Below are 13409 nucleotides of genomic sequence, written 5' to 3' on the forward strand. Positions count from 1 at the left end.
CTCTTTTCATGGGGTTGGTTGATCTTCAAAAATATGTTTCCTGATAAATACCCCTTTGTTACCAAGGGATGAGTTTGAATCATTCTGTTCCAAGGGTGTCCAATGTGCAGCCTGTGGGCTGCGTGCTGCCCAGGATGGCTGTGAATGCAGCCCAACACAGAATCATAAATTTACTTAAAATGTTGAGAGTTTTTTGTGATGACCTGTTGCAATGTAGTTAATGTGTGGCCCAAGACAACTCTTCTTCCAGTGTGGCACAGAGACACCAAAAGGTTGGACGCCCCTGTTAGATTATCTCATTAGATTTGCTATTTTTCAGTGATACCTAAATCAGGACTTGCAATCAACACTAGATTCTCACTCTATTAATATCTAGGAAATAATTTAATAAGGAAATCTTAAGATGTTTTAAGAAAATAGTTCATAATTATCTCTTTTTCTCTCTCTTTCTAGTGGAGCCAACTTTAGCACCTTGTTAATGAATCTGGGTCCTGAGAATTGCGCAACACTGCTGCTCTTTGTTTTACTTGAGAGTAAGATTCTGCTGCATTCTCTTAGGCCAGCTGTGTTGACTGGAGTAGCTGAAGCAGTTGTAGCTGTAAGTATAGAATTTTTCCTTTTAGTACAGAATGACAGAAGGTTTACTCTAAAAGCAAACTTCTTTTAATGAAAGCAACTTTGGAATTACCAGTATAAGTTTAACGTAAAAATAATAGGATGGCAAAGAGAAACTTTTTCTATTTGAAGGAAACTTTCAAATTCTAATTTTTCTTATTTTAGAGTTCTTCAGAGAATCTATATGATTACAAAATAATAAAACTTGTGAGTGAAACTTAATTGCATTAAAGGAGAGGCTCTGGCCAATTTTAGCTGCCCTAATATAAATGGAAGTAAATTACACAGTTGACTTTCTCCCATTTTGAATTTTTAATCATTGTGAGCCAGTAACATATGGGAAATTCTAACTGATTTTTGAAATAGGATAATGTACAAATGCTTACTTAGTAGCTTGGAGTAAGCACTGAATAAATACTTGTTAAATCAGCAAATGGGATATATCTCTGTGATCTTAATCTGGTCGAAGAAATGCTGCTAGAACTGAAAACAATAACTTGTGAGATGGTTTATGGGAAGCAAAGAACTTCATTATATATAAATTAATTTGTCAAGCCACCACAGTTGCATGTGAAAGTTGTGATAACATGAAAATATTTGTTAATGAGCTGGCCAGTGTTAGAAAGTTCCCACTCAAATATTCCTTCCTATAAAACATTAATGTTGATCCATGCCCCTTTGTCAGGATTTTTGTAGCCCAGTCTCTTGATTGATTTCAGCAGTATAGTTTGAGAACAGGTAGAAAAACTGCAACATGAAATCAGAGATTTTATGAAAAATGCAAGATTGCATGGAATTTATGTAACTGTTGGTTGAGAGCTCCCTGAATTGCATGTACAACCACTGGTAAGTGAGGATTTGGCAGTTACGCAACTTGAAGAAGAGAACATTGAAAAGAATGGTGTCAGGATAAATTCTTCAAAAGCCCTGCAGAAAAGTTAATGAAACCAATGAGTATTTTTGTAACAATCACCCTGTTTATGATTGTGCTGCAAAAGTTAGAGTTGAAAACAAGGGCGTCATATTTTTCTGTCAGATCTATAGTTGCAAGTGTAATGTTGAACAGAAGGACGTTTTCACTGAAGGAAACCTGTAGTCCTTGCAAGTTTCCTGTGTGAGTGGCTCTGTCCCTCTTTTCTTTGATCACTTTTCCCACTACTGTTCCCCTTGATCACTCTGCTCCAGTCACACCGGACTCCTTACTACCCCTGAAGCATCTTAGGCAAGCCCCATACCTTAAAACCTTTGTTCTAGCTGTTCGTTCTCTTTGAGGCACTTTTCTAGATACCCCCTTGGTGAATTCCCTCTCTCACCTCCTTCAGGTTTCTGTTTAGTTGTCACTTTCTTAAAGGAGGTAGGCCTGTCTGGCCTATTTAATAATACTTGTTTCCCCTCTCTTGTGAACTGTAAAACTGTAATCCCCTTCACTTGGTTTTATCTTTTCATTTTTCTGTAGCACTTAGCAGTTCCTGACATGGTATATATTTCATTTATTATGTCTTCTGTTTATTTTCCATCTTTTCCTGCTAGACCAGATGTTGACAAACTATGGCCCACAAATCAAATCCTGTCTGCCACCTGTTTTTGTAAAGTTTTACTAGAACATTGGCCGTTTATTTACATATTACCTTCAACTGCTTTTGTGCATAAAGACAGAGTTAAGTATAATACTTAAGACAAACAATAAGGCTCCCAAGTCCTACAACATTTCCTATCTTGTACAGAAAAAGTTTGCTGACTTTTATGCTAGACTGTATACCTCATGAGGGCAGGGATCTTTGTTTTATTCACTGGTATGCTCCATAATCTAGAACTGTGCTTGCCATGTATTTGATGAGTAAATAAATAATTGAAGATAAAAATCCCAGTTCTGAATAACTGTCTGGAATAATTGGCAGAGATAGTGAATGCTATAGGCATTTCTTTGGGGTGAATGATGATGGATGAGAGTAGAATTGAACTAGGCCTTGAAAGACAGCAAGGCTTTTTATAGTATAGGAAAAATTTTATTGTCAGTAATTAAAAATTTAATTAGCTAATTATTACAATTTTAACCTGGATTTTTAATTAACTATCTTAAAATAAAAACAAACATGTCATAAAATTAAGGCAGATTTTTGTAAAGGTAACCTGGTAAAGACTCTTCACGTATGTTTTATATTGACTAGTATTTTTAAGAGGTCAAGCTTGACTGAAGTCATTTTATGTTTGAATGGTTAGGAAATTTTTTTGTTGAAATTTTTAATAAACTATTACCATTCCCAAGGGAATCGTTTTAATTTTTATTTTTTTGATTCCTTGGTGCTCTTAATTGAATTTTAGTCAAAGGTTATTTTGAGACTTAAGAGATGGATGAAATGCATGAGATTCAAAAAATCATGAGTTTGTTTTATAATTTTTTAGTCAATTATCTAGTTTGAGTTTTCCATAAAACTGAATGTGAGTTTTGTATAGACATTAGAAAAATTAACATGAAAAGAGCTATTAGGATTTCTGTTGCACTTGTGATCATTGTCATGCTCAAAGGTTTTAATTACATTGGCTTATAGTATTGCCTAATAATGTTTTATAATCATTTCTTTTTGGAATGATATTGAAGGTAAAAAAGAACTAGACTTAACTGCTTCTTAATGGTCCCTTTCAGTAATATTAGTTAAATACATAATTTTATTGCACATTTCAAATTTGGCTAATTTTACAAAAACTTTTTTCCTAGATGATCTTTCCATTTCAGTGGCAATGCCCATATATTCCCCTTTGTCCTCTTTCACTGGCGGCAGTGCTTAGTGCACCTTTTCCATTTATAGTTGGAGTTGACTCAAGGTATTTTGATCTTCATGACCCACCACAAGATGTTGTCTGCATTGACTTGGACACAAACATGTTATATGTGTAAGTTGATTCTTTTTATATTATCTGCCATTTATATTTTCTCCTATATAGTTACAGTTCATTGAAAACATCTAGAAATACGCTATTTTTAAAAGTTGTTAGTAGGTCTTCATCTGTGAGTCTCAACCAGAGGAATGTACCAGAATCCTGCAAAATTGTGTGCTTTGGAAAAGAATCATCTACATTATAATAGTTTATATTTGGATACTAATATTACTGGCAGACAGTAGATATTTATATGTTAATCAAAAGAGAATATGGATTTTTAAAAAAAAGATTGAACACTGCTTTCTGAGCTCAAGAGTTGATATACTTTCGAGGTTTAATTCAAAATCCATGGTAAGCTTTAAAAAAAAATGTGTTTACCTCTTTGAGTTTAGAATATAGGGTGATATTACATCATTTCCATAGTTGTCAAGATTTGAATTTTATAAGGATGTATTTTATTGCAGAGAAATTGATAATAAAAATGAATCATAATTTGTGTTTACTGGAGATGATAGATATATCCAACAGTGGTGTAATGGGATTTCAGAGAGTAGTCTACCACATTAATAAAGGAAGCAGCTCTGATGGATGCTTAAAAGCAAACTGCTCCACACTCCCCTAACCCCTCAAATGGGAAAGAGTAGTAAATATGGAAAATTTCTTAGTGTTGGTGCCATCTTCCAGATCTTGGAGTACTTTTATTCAATACTTTTTCAGATTAACATAAAATGAAAGAATAAGAATTTTGGGTGAGACTTCAGTAGTCATAGCGATGAATTGGTTTGGAAAATGTCCCAGAGTGAACCAAAGGAATAACTTAAGGAAGGAAACAACATTTGCTATAACTTTAAAAATAATTTTAAAATGGATCTACCATTGTATTTTGAAACTATAATTGTAGTAGCTCTTTACTCTGCATATGTAGATTTACTTATAGCCTGGAAATAATGACCCTCATAAATGCACTAAATATTTCTTACAGCAACATTTTTTTTTTAGCTGCTATCTCTGAAAAACAGTTATTACATGGTGGTATACATTGTAATGCTTTTGGAAATGATTATTTATGAAGTTGTAACTCAGGTGTTCACCTTAATGTACTTACTCTTCTGAATAAAATAATATTATGGAGATTCTTAATTTTGCCAGTTTTAAGTAACTTCTATAAAATTTATATTGATTAAAACATTGTTTTCAAAAATAACTTTGAATTCTTTGCTCAGTTTTACTTAAAGAATTTTGAAGTATTCTACATAACCAAGAATTATAGAGGATAATGTAAATAACTCCTATGTATCCACCATTTAGGTTAAAAAATGGAATATTACCAATAAATCTGAAATCCCTGGATAGTTCTCTGCAACATGTCTTGCCTCGTCTTGAATTTAATGTTTATTACTTCCATGTGTTTTTGGAAACATGTATTACTTTAAATGATACTTTGTTTTCCATGCTTTAAATTTTTTTTTGTTTGTGTAGTTGTCTGTGACTTGCGTTTTTACTTGGTGTTCTTTATGAGGTTCATCCTTGTTGATACATGTTGCTCTTCATGATACTTCAATTTCAGTGTTTATCAATGTTGATGTATATTTAGATTGTACCTAGATTTTTGTAAAATATTATTATTTATTTTGTCATTCCTCACCTGGGGATGTGTTTATTTTAGAGAGAGAATAAGGGAGGCGAGGGGAGAGAGAGAAACATTGATGTGAGAGAAAAACATCAATCTGTTGCCTCCTGCACATGGCTGGACTGGGATTGAACCCACAGCCTAGCTGTGTGCCCTGATTGGGGGGTTGAACCTGCAGTCTTTTGGTGTAGGGGGTGATGCTCGAACCAACTGTGTTACCTGGCCAAGGCTGTACCTAGATTTTTGCAATTACGAACAAGGCTGCTTTGATCATTATTATTTATGTTGGGCAGGAATTCCTCTGAAACATATACCTTAAAGAGCCAGTGTTGGTTGGTAGGCTTTGCTAATGCCATGTTTCTCTTCCAAGTTTACCCCCTTCAGCAAATGAGAGTTTTTGTTTTTTTCATATCTTTGTCAGTACTTACTATGGTCAGAATTTAAAATTTTGCTAATTTGATGGTAATGCGATCTTACTGTGGCTTTACTTCACATTTGCCTCGTTAGTTACAAATAGAGAATTTTAATTTGTTTTTGTCCTTTAATTTTCCTCTCCTGCTAATTGAATTCCCCCGCCCCTTTTTTTGTAAATTTTCTTGTTGGGTTGTTTGTCCTTTTCTTTTGATTTGTGTAAGTATTCTTTACATAATCTGGAATTAATTCTTGGTTTGTTATATGCATTGCAAGTAGCTTCTCCCACACTGACTTGCCTTTTCATTCTATTTAAATGTCTTTTGGTGAACAGAAGCTTATTTTAATTGATTAAATTTGCCAGTTTCTTATGGATTGTGGTTTTTGGTTCTTGTATATGAAATCCTCTGCTTCAAATCATGAAATATCCTCTCAGATATTCTTAAAGTTGTAAGGTTCTGCATTTCTCATGTAGATCTATTTAATTTGGCTAAATTTGATAATAGTATATGATATGACATACAGATACCATTTTATTTATTTTTTTCACATGGGTAAACAATTTTCACATAGCATTATTTATTGAATAGTGAGTTTATCTCCTTCCCACTAGTCTTCAGTATCAGCACCATTATGTATAAGGTTCTTTATTAGTGTGTATATCTGTCTATTCAGGCTTATTAGTCTATTCTTTTGTTTTGTTTTAGCCTCTTGCCAGTATAACACTATATTAATGACTTTAAAATTAAGTTGTATACAACATGGATGAATTTTGAAAACATCATGCTAAAAGACCTTCTGTGATCCCATTTATATAAAATATCCAAGGCAAATTGATACATACAGAAAATAGATTAGTGGTGGGTTAAGACGGGAGGATGGAGGAATTAGAAGTTAATGGCTAAGGGAATGCAGGGTTTCTTTTTGAAGTGATGCAGATATTCTAAAACTCATATTGGCAGTGGTTACACAACTCTTGACTATATTAAAAACCATCAAATTGTACATTTTAGGTGGGTGAAATGTATGGTGTATGAATAATATCTTAATAACATTGTCAAAAAAAATGTTGTGATGTGACATAGCAAGTCCTGTTACCTGTTTTTAAAAATTGTTTTGATATATTTGGTCCTTTGCTCTTCCATATAAATTTTAATACAAGCTTAAGGTAGTTCCATACAAAATTATATTGTGCTTTTAGTTAGAAGTCTGTTGAGTTTATAGGTTAATTTTGGAACAAATGACATCTTTTTGACATAGTCTTCCTACCCATGAATATGGTATTTTACTTTATAAATCTTTTAAATTTTCAATAAATTTGTAGTTTTCTCAATAAAGACCATACACATCTTTTGTTAGATGTATTCCTAAGTACCTTGTAGTTTTTATTGCTACCATAAATGGTATTTTATTTTATCTTTAAAGTATATTTTATTGATTATGCTATTATAGTTGTCCTATTTATTTCCTCCTTCCCTTTATCCCCCCTCCACCCAATATGCCCATTCCTTCTTGCATTCTCCCCCTTAGTTCATGTCTCTGGGTTATACATTTAAGTTCTTTGGCTTCTCCATTTCCTATACCATTCTTAACCTCCCCCTATCTATTTTGTTCCTACAAATTAAGCTTCTTACTCCTTGTACCTTTCCCCCCATCTTCCCTCTTTTCCCTCCCCACTGATGACCCTCCGTGTGATCTCTATTTCTATGATTCTGTTTCTGCTCTAGTTTTCTTTGTTTTTGTTTTTTTTTTCCTTAGGTTTAGTTATTGATAGTTGTGAATTTGTTGTCATTTTACTCTTCATAGTTTTGATCTTCTGCTTTTCCTTAGATAAGTCTCTTTAATATTTCACATGATAAAGGCTTGATGATGATGAGCTCCTTTAACTTTACCTTGCCTAGGACGCACTTTATCTACCCTTCCATTCTAAATGATAGCTTTATTGGATGGAGTAATCTTGGTTATAGGTCCCTGCTTTTCATCACTTTGAATACTTCTTTCCAACCCCTCCTTGTCTATAAGGTTTTTCTTGAGAAATCAATTTATACTCCAATGGGAACTCCTTTGTAGGTAATTCTCTTCTCTTTGGCTGATTTTAAGATTCTCTCCTTGCCTTTAATCTTTGGCAATTTATTTTTTAAATATATAAATCATGTTTATTCTATTACAGTTGTCTCAATTTTTACCCCTTTACCCCCCTCCACCCATCCCATCCCCACACCCTGCTCCCACAGTCAATTCCCACTCTGTTGTCCACATCCATGGGTCATTCATACATGTTCTTTGTCTAGTCCCTTCCCCTTCTTTCCACCATTGTCCTCTCCCCAACCCCTCTGGTCACTTTCAGTCTGCTCCATGTTTCTGTGCCTGTGGTTCATTTTGTTGAATAGAGTCCACTTATAGGTGAAATCATATGGTATCTGTCCTTTGTCAACTGGTTTATTTCACTTAGCTTAATATTCTCCAGTTCCATCCATGTTGTCACAAAAGGTAGGAGTTCCATCTCTCTCTCTCTCTCTCTCTTAAATGCAGATTGATTTTATTTATCTTTTTACCTGTCAAAGTTAATTATAAACATTAAAAAATTTAAAACCATTGTAAACTCTCAGCAATTAAACCAATATGACCCCAGCACAGAAATAATCAGGTAGATCAATGAAATATAATGAGCATTCTAGAGAAAAACATATATGTCTGTCTAACAATGTAATATATGGATAAGTTGATATTTCTAATCAATGGGTAAAATAAGGCTTATTTAACAGATAAGGTACATGGATCACTATTACTTGAAATAAAACAAATATAGAGCCCTATGTCCACACATTATACGAGAAATATTCAGGTGAATTAAAAATCAATATGTAGAATCTAGGGAGTTTTAGAAGAAAATAAAACTAATATTTTTCATGACCTGAAGTAAAATATTCAAACCCAGAAGCTATAAAGTAAATATTGATAATGACTATATTAAACATTTAAGACTATACAGTAATATACATATAAAAAAGTTGAAGGACAAGGAATAGATAGGAAAGTATTTGAAACACATCTAAAACATGGTTAATAGGATTTTTTGTTGTTTTTTTAGGGAAAAAAGTTCTACAAACCTTTAATCAATAAGTGGATAAAGAATACCAAAAAGTCATTTAAAGCTTTTTTTAAAAATAATCGAAATAGGCAAGATACACAAAAACAGGTTTAGTTTCAACCAATAGTAAAGGAACAATTAAAATAACATCATTGTCACAGTCAGGTTAATGAGTATTAAAAATATTGGTAATATCAAATATTGGCAACTCTGAAAGGAACTGGGTATTGATAGAAATATTTTATTCATCTTAAAGCAGTCCCTTTAGCATATTTTGCAGTGCTGGTTTGGTGGAAGTGTATTCTTTTAGCCTTCTTTTGTCTGGGAAACTCCTTATTTCGCCTTCCATTTTAATTGAGAGCCTTGCTGAGTAGGGCAGTCTTGCTTGCAGATCCCTGCTTTTCATGACTTGGAATATTTCTTGCCATTCCCTTCTGGCCTGCAGGGTTTCTATTGAGGAGTCAGCTGCTAGTCGTATTGGGGCTCCCTTACATGTTACTACCTCTTTCTCCCTTGCTTGCTTTAGGATTCTGTTTGTCTTTGCTATTTGCCATTTTAATGATGATATGTCTTGGAGTGGGCCTCATTGGGTTCCTCTTGAATGGGACCCCCTTGAATGGGACCCCCTGTGCTTCCTGGACTTGTGTCACTTTTTCTCTCCTCCAATTAGGGAAGTTTTCCATCATGCATGACTTTTTCAAACAGGTTCTCTATCCCTTGCTCCTCTTCTTCTCCTTCTGGTATCCCTATTATATGGATATTACTAAGTTTCAGGTTGTCCTGCATTTCCCTCAATGCCTCTTCATTCTTTTCGAGTCTTTTTTCATTTTCTTGCTCTTTCTGGGAGCTTTTTTCCACCTGATCCTCCAGCTTGCTGATTTGTTCCTCTGCTTCATCTAGCCTGCTTTTGAATCCTTCTACTGTGTTCTTCATTTCAGAAACTGTCTTCTTCATTTCCTCTTGTCTCTTACTGATAGTTTCCACGTCCTTTTTCATGCTGATACAGTTTGCAGTAAGTTCCTCATAGTTTCCCTGTAGTTTTTGGTAATTTCCTCTGAGCTCACTGAGCTCATCGAGCTCCCTTAGAACCGTTGTTTGGAACTCAGTATCTGATAGTTTACTTGCCTCTATTTCATTTAGTTCTCTTTCTGGGGATTGCTCCTTTCCCTTCGAGTGGGGCGTATTTCTTTGTCTTCCCGTTATTTGTGAAACTCTTCTCTTTTGCTTCTGATTCTTAAGTTGATCTGTCTTGATTTCCTGACTTTGTGGTGTGAACTTCTATGGTAGGAAACCGCTGTTTTTACTTTCTGGATCTGCCTCTGATGATGTCAGATGTTGTCCCTGTCTGACCTTAGGCAGTCTTTTCGAGACTTCCAGTAATGTACCGTTTGTGTCTGTCTCCTTCAGCTGTTAATCTAGTCACTCTGCACTCAGCAGGCCGCCTTAGACAGTTCAGGGTGGGGCGGAGTCCCTCCTGAGGGCGGGGTTATTGGGTCCACTCACGCTGCCTCCGTATGGGGGAGAAGTCCGCACTGGGATCCCGCCGGCTACTCTCTCTCCGTTCTCTCCCCAAAGCCTCCGTACCCAGAGTCTCCTCAAGTGTCTCCAGACCTCTCCGCGCCCCCGTTAGCCAAGGATCTACTGTCTGTGGCTGCCACTCTGCACTCAGCAGGCTGCTCAGCACAGGGCGGAGTGGAATCCCACCTGGGGTGGGGCTATTGGGTCTTCTGACGCTGGTGCCGCTCAGGGGGAGTCGTCGCCACCTGAGCAAGATGGCTGCTGCCGCATGGGGGATGGAGTCAGCACCGAGATCCCACCTACTACTCTCTCAGTTCTCTCCGCAAAGCCTCCTTCCCCAGTCTCTCCTCAGGCGTCTCTAGCCCACTCTGCCCCCGCCTTTGCCGGAGACCGGGATAAATGGCTGCAGATAAAAATTTATGTGTTGGCCCTTTAAACAGTTCTTTGCATCTCCAGCCTCTGCCTTTGGCAGAGAGCAACCCTGCCGCTTTCGCGGCTGGCTGTTTTCTGTGTACTTTTTGGGCTCTGGTGCCGTGGGCTAGAGATCCCCGCTTTTGTCTTAGACCCCGCTCTTCTCAGAGGGATCCAACTGGCCCTTTCAGTGTCCTTCTGGTGCTGTTGCCCGTGGGCACCCCGCCCGCCTTCTCGAGTCTCCACCGCACTCTTTACCAGTTAAGTTGTGTTAAAGTTGATTCTTCTGTTTCTGAGGTTACAAGGCTCCTCTCTTGCTATTGTTCAGTTGTTTGTTCCAGGTGATTTCTCCACGATTTAGTTGTAATTCCAGGTTGGTCTGGGGAGCAGGTCAGTGTCACTTCCACTCACTCCTCCACCATCTTGGTTCTCTAACCTTTGGCAGTTTAGTTATGTGATGTTTCAGTGTCTTCCTCTTTGAGTCCAACTTCTTTGGGACTCTCTCAGCTTCCTGGACTGGTATTTTTTTTCCTTCACCAAATTGGAGAGGTTTTCTTTCATTATTTTATGAAATAAGTTTTCAATTTCTTTTTCTTTCTCCTTCTTCTGGAACTTCTATGATTTGGATGCTGCAGTCTTTAAAGTTGTCCCGAAGTTTCCTCATCCTCTCCTCAATTTTTTGAATTCTTGTTTCTTCATTCTTTTCCTGTTGAATGTTTATTTCCTCCTTCTTCTCCAAATCATTGATTTTAATCTCAGTTTCCTTCCCTTCACTGTTGGTTCCCTGTATATTTTTCTTTATTTCACTTTTTATAGTCAGCACTTTTTCTTCTATTTTGTGGTCATCCTCAATGATTTCGGTGATCATCCTGATTACCAGTGTTTTGAACTCTGCATCTGATAGGTTGGCTATCTCCTCATTGCTTAGTTCTTTTCCTGGAGTTTTGATCTTTTCTTTGATTTGGTCCATTTTTCTTTGTTGTGGGTTTCCTGTTATGTTGTAAGGGGCAGAGCTTTAGGTATTTGGAGGGCAGGGCAACCCACGTCGCTGCATCGTGACACTGTATGTGGAGGAGGGGTCTGAGAGGGAGCAATGCCACTTGCTCAGCTCTTGCCTGCTTTCGGTCACTTCCTTCCTTCCCACAAGCAAATTTCACCCTTTGAAGTGCTGCCTTGGGGCTGATTTGTGGGTAGGTGGGCTTGTGTATATGCTAGGACCTTGTGGGCTCCTGCAACAGACTGTCCTGTGAGACTGGCTGTTTTTCCTGCTGCTGCAACCCCCCACAAATTTTTATAGCCAGAGGTTTTGAGGCTCCTTTTGCCTGGTGCTGGAACTCTGGGTTGCGCAGTTTGTCTCGCTCCACAGTTGTTCTTCTGGTTTATCCGCACACGAATGTGGAACCACTCCATCTGCCAACTGCTGCCTGACCTGTATGTTCTCTCCATCCTTGGTTCCTGTCTCTGCCCCTCCTAGTGGTCTGGATGAATGTTTCTTCTTTACTCCTTATTTGTCACACTTCCATATAGTTCGATTTTCTGACATTTCTGGTTATATTTTGTTTTTAAATTGGTTTTTATCCTTCTTTTGGTTGTATGAGGAAGCAAAGCACATCTACCAATGCCTCTGTCTTGGCTGGAAGTCCTGTTAATAGGATTTTAAATTACATTTTCTACTTAGTTGTTGGGGTATAGCAATATTACTGATTTTATGTAGTGGTTAGCTTTCCAGCAACTTAGTTGAATTCTTTGTTTTAAGTTTGTAGATTTTCTTCAATTTTCTGGGTAGAAACAATCATGCTATCTACAATTCTTACTTTTCAATTTTTTGTCTTAATTTTCTGGCTGAGACCCTAGTGTTATGTTGAATAGGAATAGTCATAGCCCATATCTTGTCTTGTTCCTAATTATGATTATTGCCTTTAGGCAAGAATTAACATCTAGCCTAAGGGCTGCAAATATGAATAAAATTGTATTCGCATAAAGGCATGCTCATTTGTTTACATATGGACCAAGGCTGCTTTCATGCTAGTGGCACATTTGAGTAGTTGTGACATAGGCACCATCATCCTCAAAGCATGCAATATTTACTATCTGACCCAAAAGCTTCCTAGCACCATTCTAGGGTCTTGATTACTTAATAATAAACTAAGAAACTTTCCTTTTACTTCTAGATTAAGATTTAAAAAAAAAAAATCATAAATAAGTGTTGGATTTTGTAACTCCTTTTTACAACTATTGAGGTGATTATTAAGTTTTTCTCCTTTAATCTTTGTGGGTACATTACATTCTAAAGTAATTTAGTTGTGCCCCGGCTGGTGTGGCTCAGTTGGTTGGAGTGTTGTCCCATAACCAAAAGGTTGCGGGATTGATTTCCAGTTGGGGCACATATCTGGTTTGTGGGTTTGATCTTTGATTCTCAGTCCATGATCCTCAATCCCCAGTCTCCAGTCCTGATGCATACAGACTCTGTACGACACCCGGTCTTGGTGCATACAGGAGGCAACCGATCAATGTTTCTCTCTCACATTGATGTTTCCTTCTTTCCCTTCTTCTCGCGCTTTTAAAAAGCACTGAAAAAAGTGCTCTCAGGTGGGGATCAAAAAATAAAATTAAAAATAAAGTAATCTAGTTGTAAACAATCTACATACCTGAAATAAACATCATCTTGCTCTTGTTTTTTTATGTACTTGTATATGAAATTTTCTAAGAATTTAAGATGCGTGCATTGATGTTCATAAATCATATCAGCCTGATGTAGAGCATTAGGCACAGCCCATGGTTGGTACTTAGTGCTTTCATCTTTATGGAGTTTTAAGAGGTGTTGTGGAAGATGAAAATAAGACAGGAGAATTT

At 36.6% G+C, this 13409-nt stretch overlaps 1 protein-coding gene across 5 annotated transcripts in view; it reads left to right on the forward strand.

Annotated features, from left to right (window-relative positions):
- DENND4C (DENN domain containing 4C) overlaps window positions 1–13409 on the forward strand; it is a 132885-nt gene that overhangs the window by 58077 nt on the left and 61399 nt on the right. For 4 of the 5 annotated variants that reach the window (XM_054583197.1, XM_054583196.1, XM_054583195.1 and 1 more), the window contains 2 exons: window positions 454–598; window positions 3332–3507. In XM_054583197.1, the coding sequence (XP_054439172.1) occupies window positions 454–598; window positions 3332–3507 (321 nt within the window). Of the gene's footprint in view, window positions 1–453; window positions 599–3331; window positions 3508–13409 lie in introns of those variants that run through there. The other variant, XM_054583199.1, reaches the window with a different exon arrangement.

This window comes from Pteronotus mesoamericanus, unplaced genomic scaffold, assembly GCF_021234165.1.
Source record: "Pteronotus mesoamericanus isolate MK-2021 breed Mesoamerican mustached bat unplaced genomic scaffold, CSHL_Meso_final contig_73, whole genome shotgun sequence".
Classification (NCBI taxonomy): domain Eukaryota; kingdom Metazoa; phylum Chordata; class Mammalia; order Chiroptera; family Mormoopidae; genus Pteronotus; species Pteronotus mesoamericanus.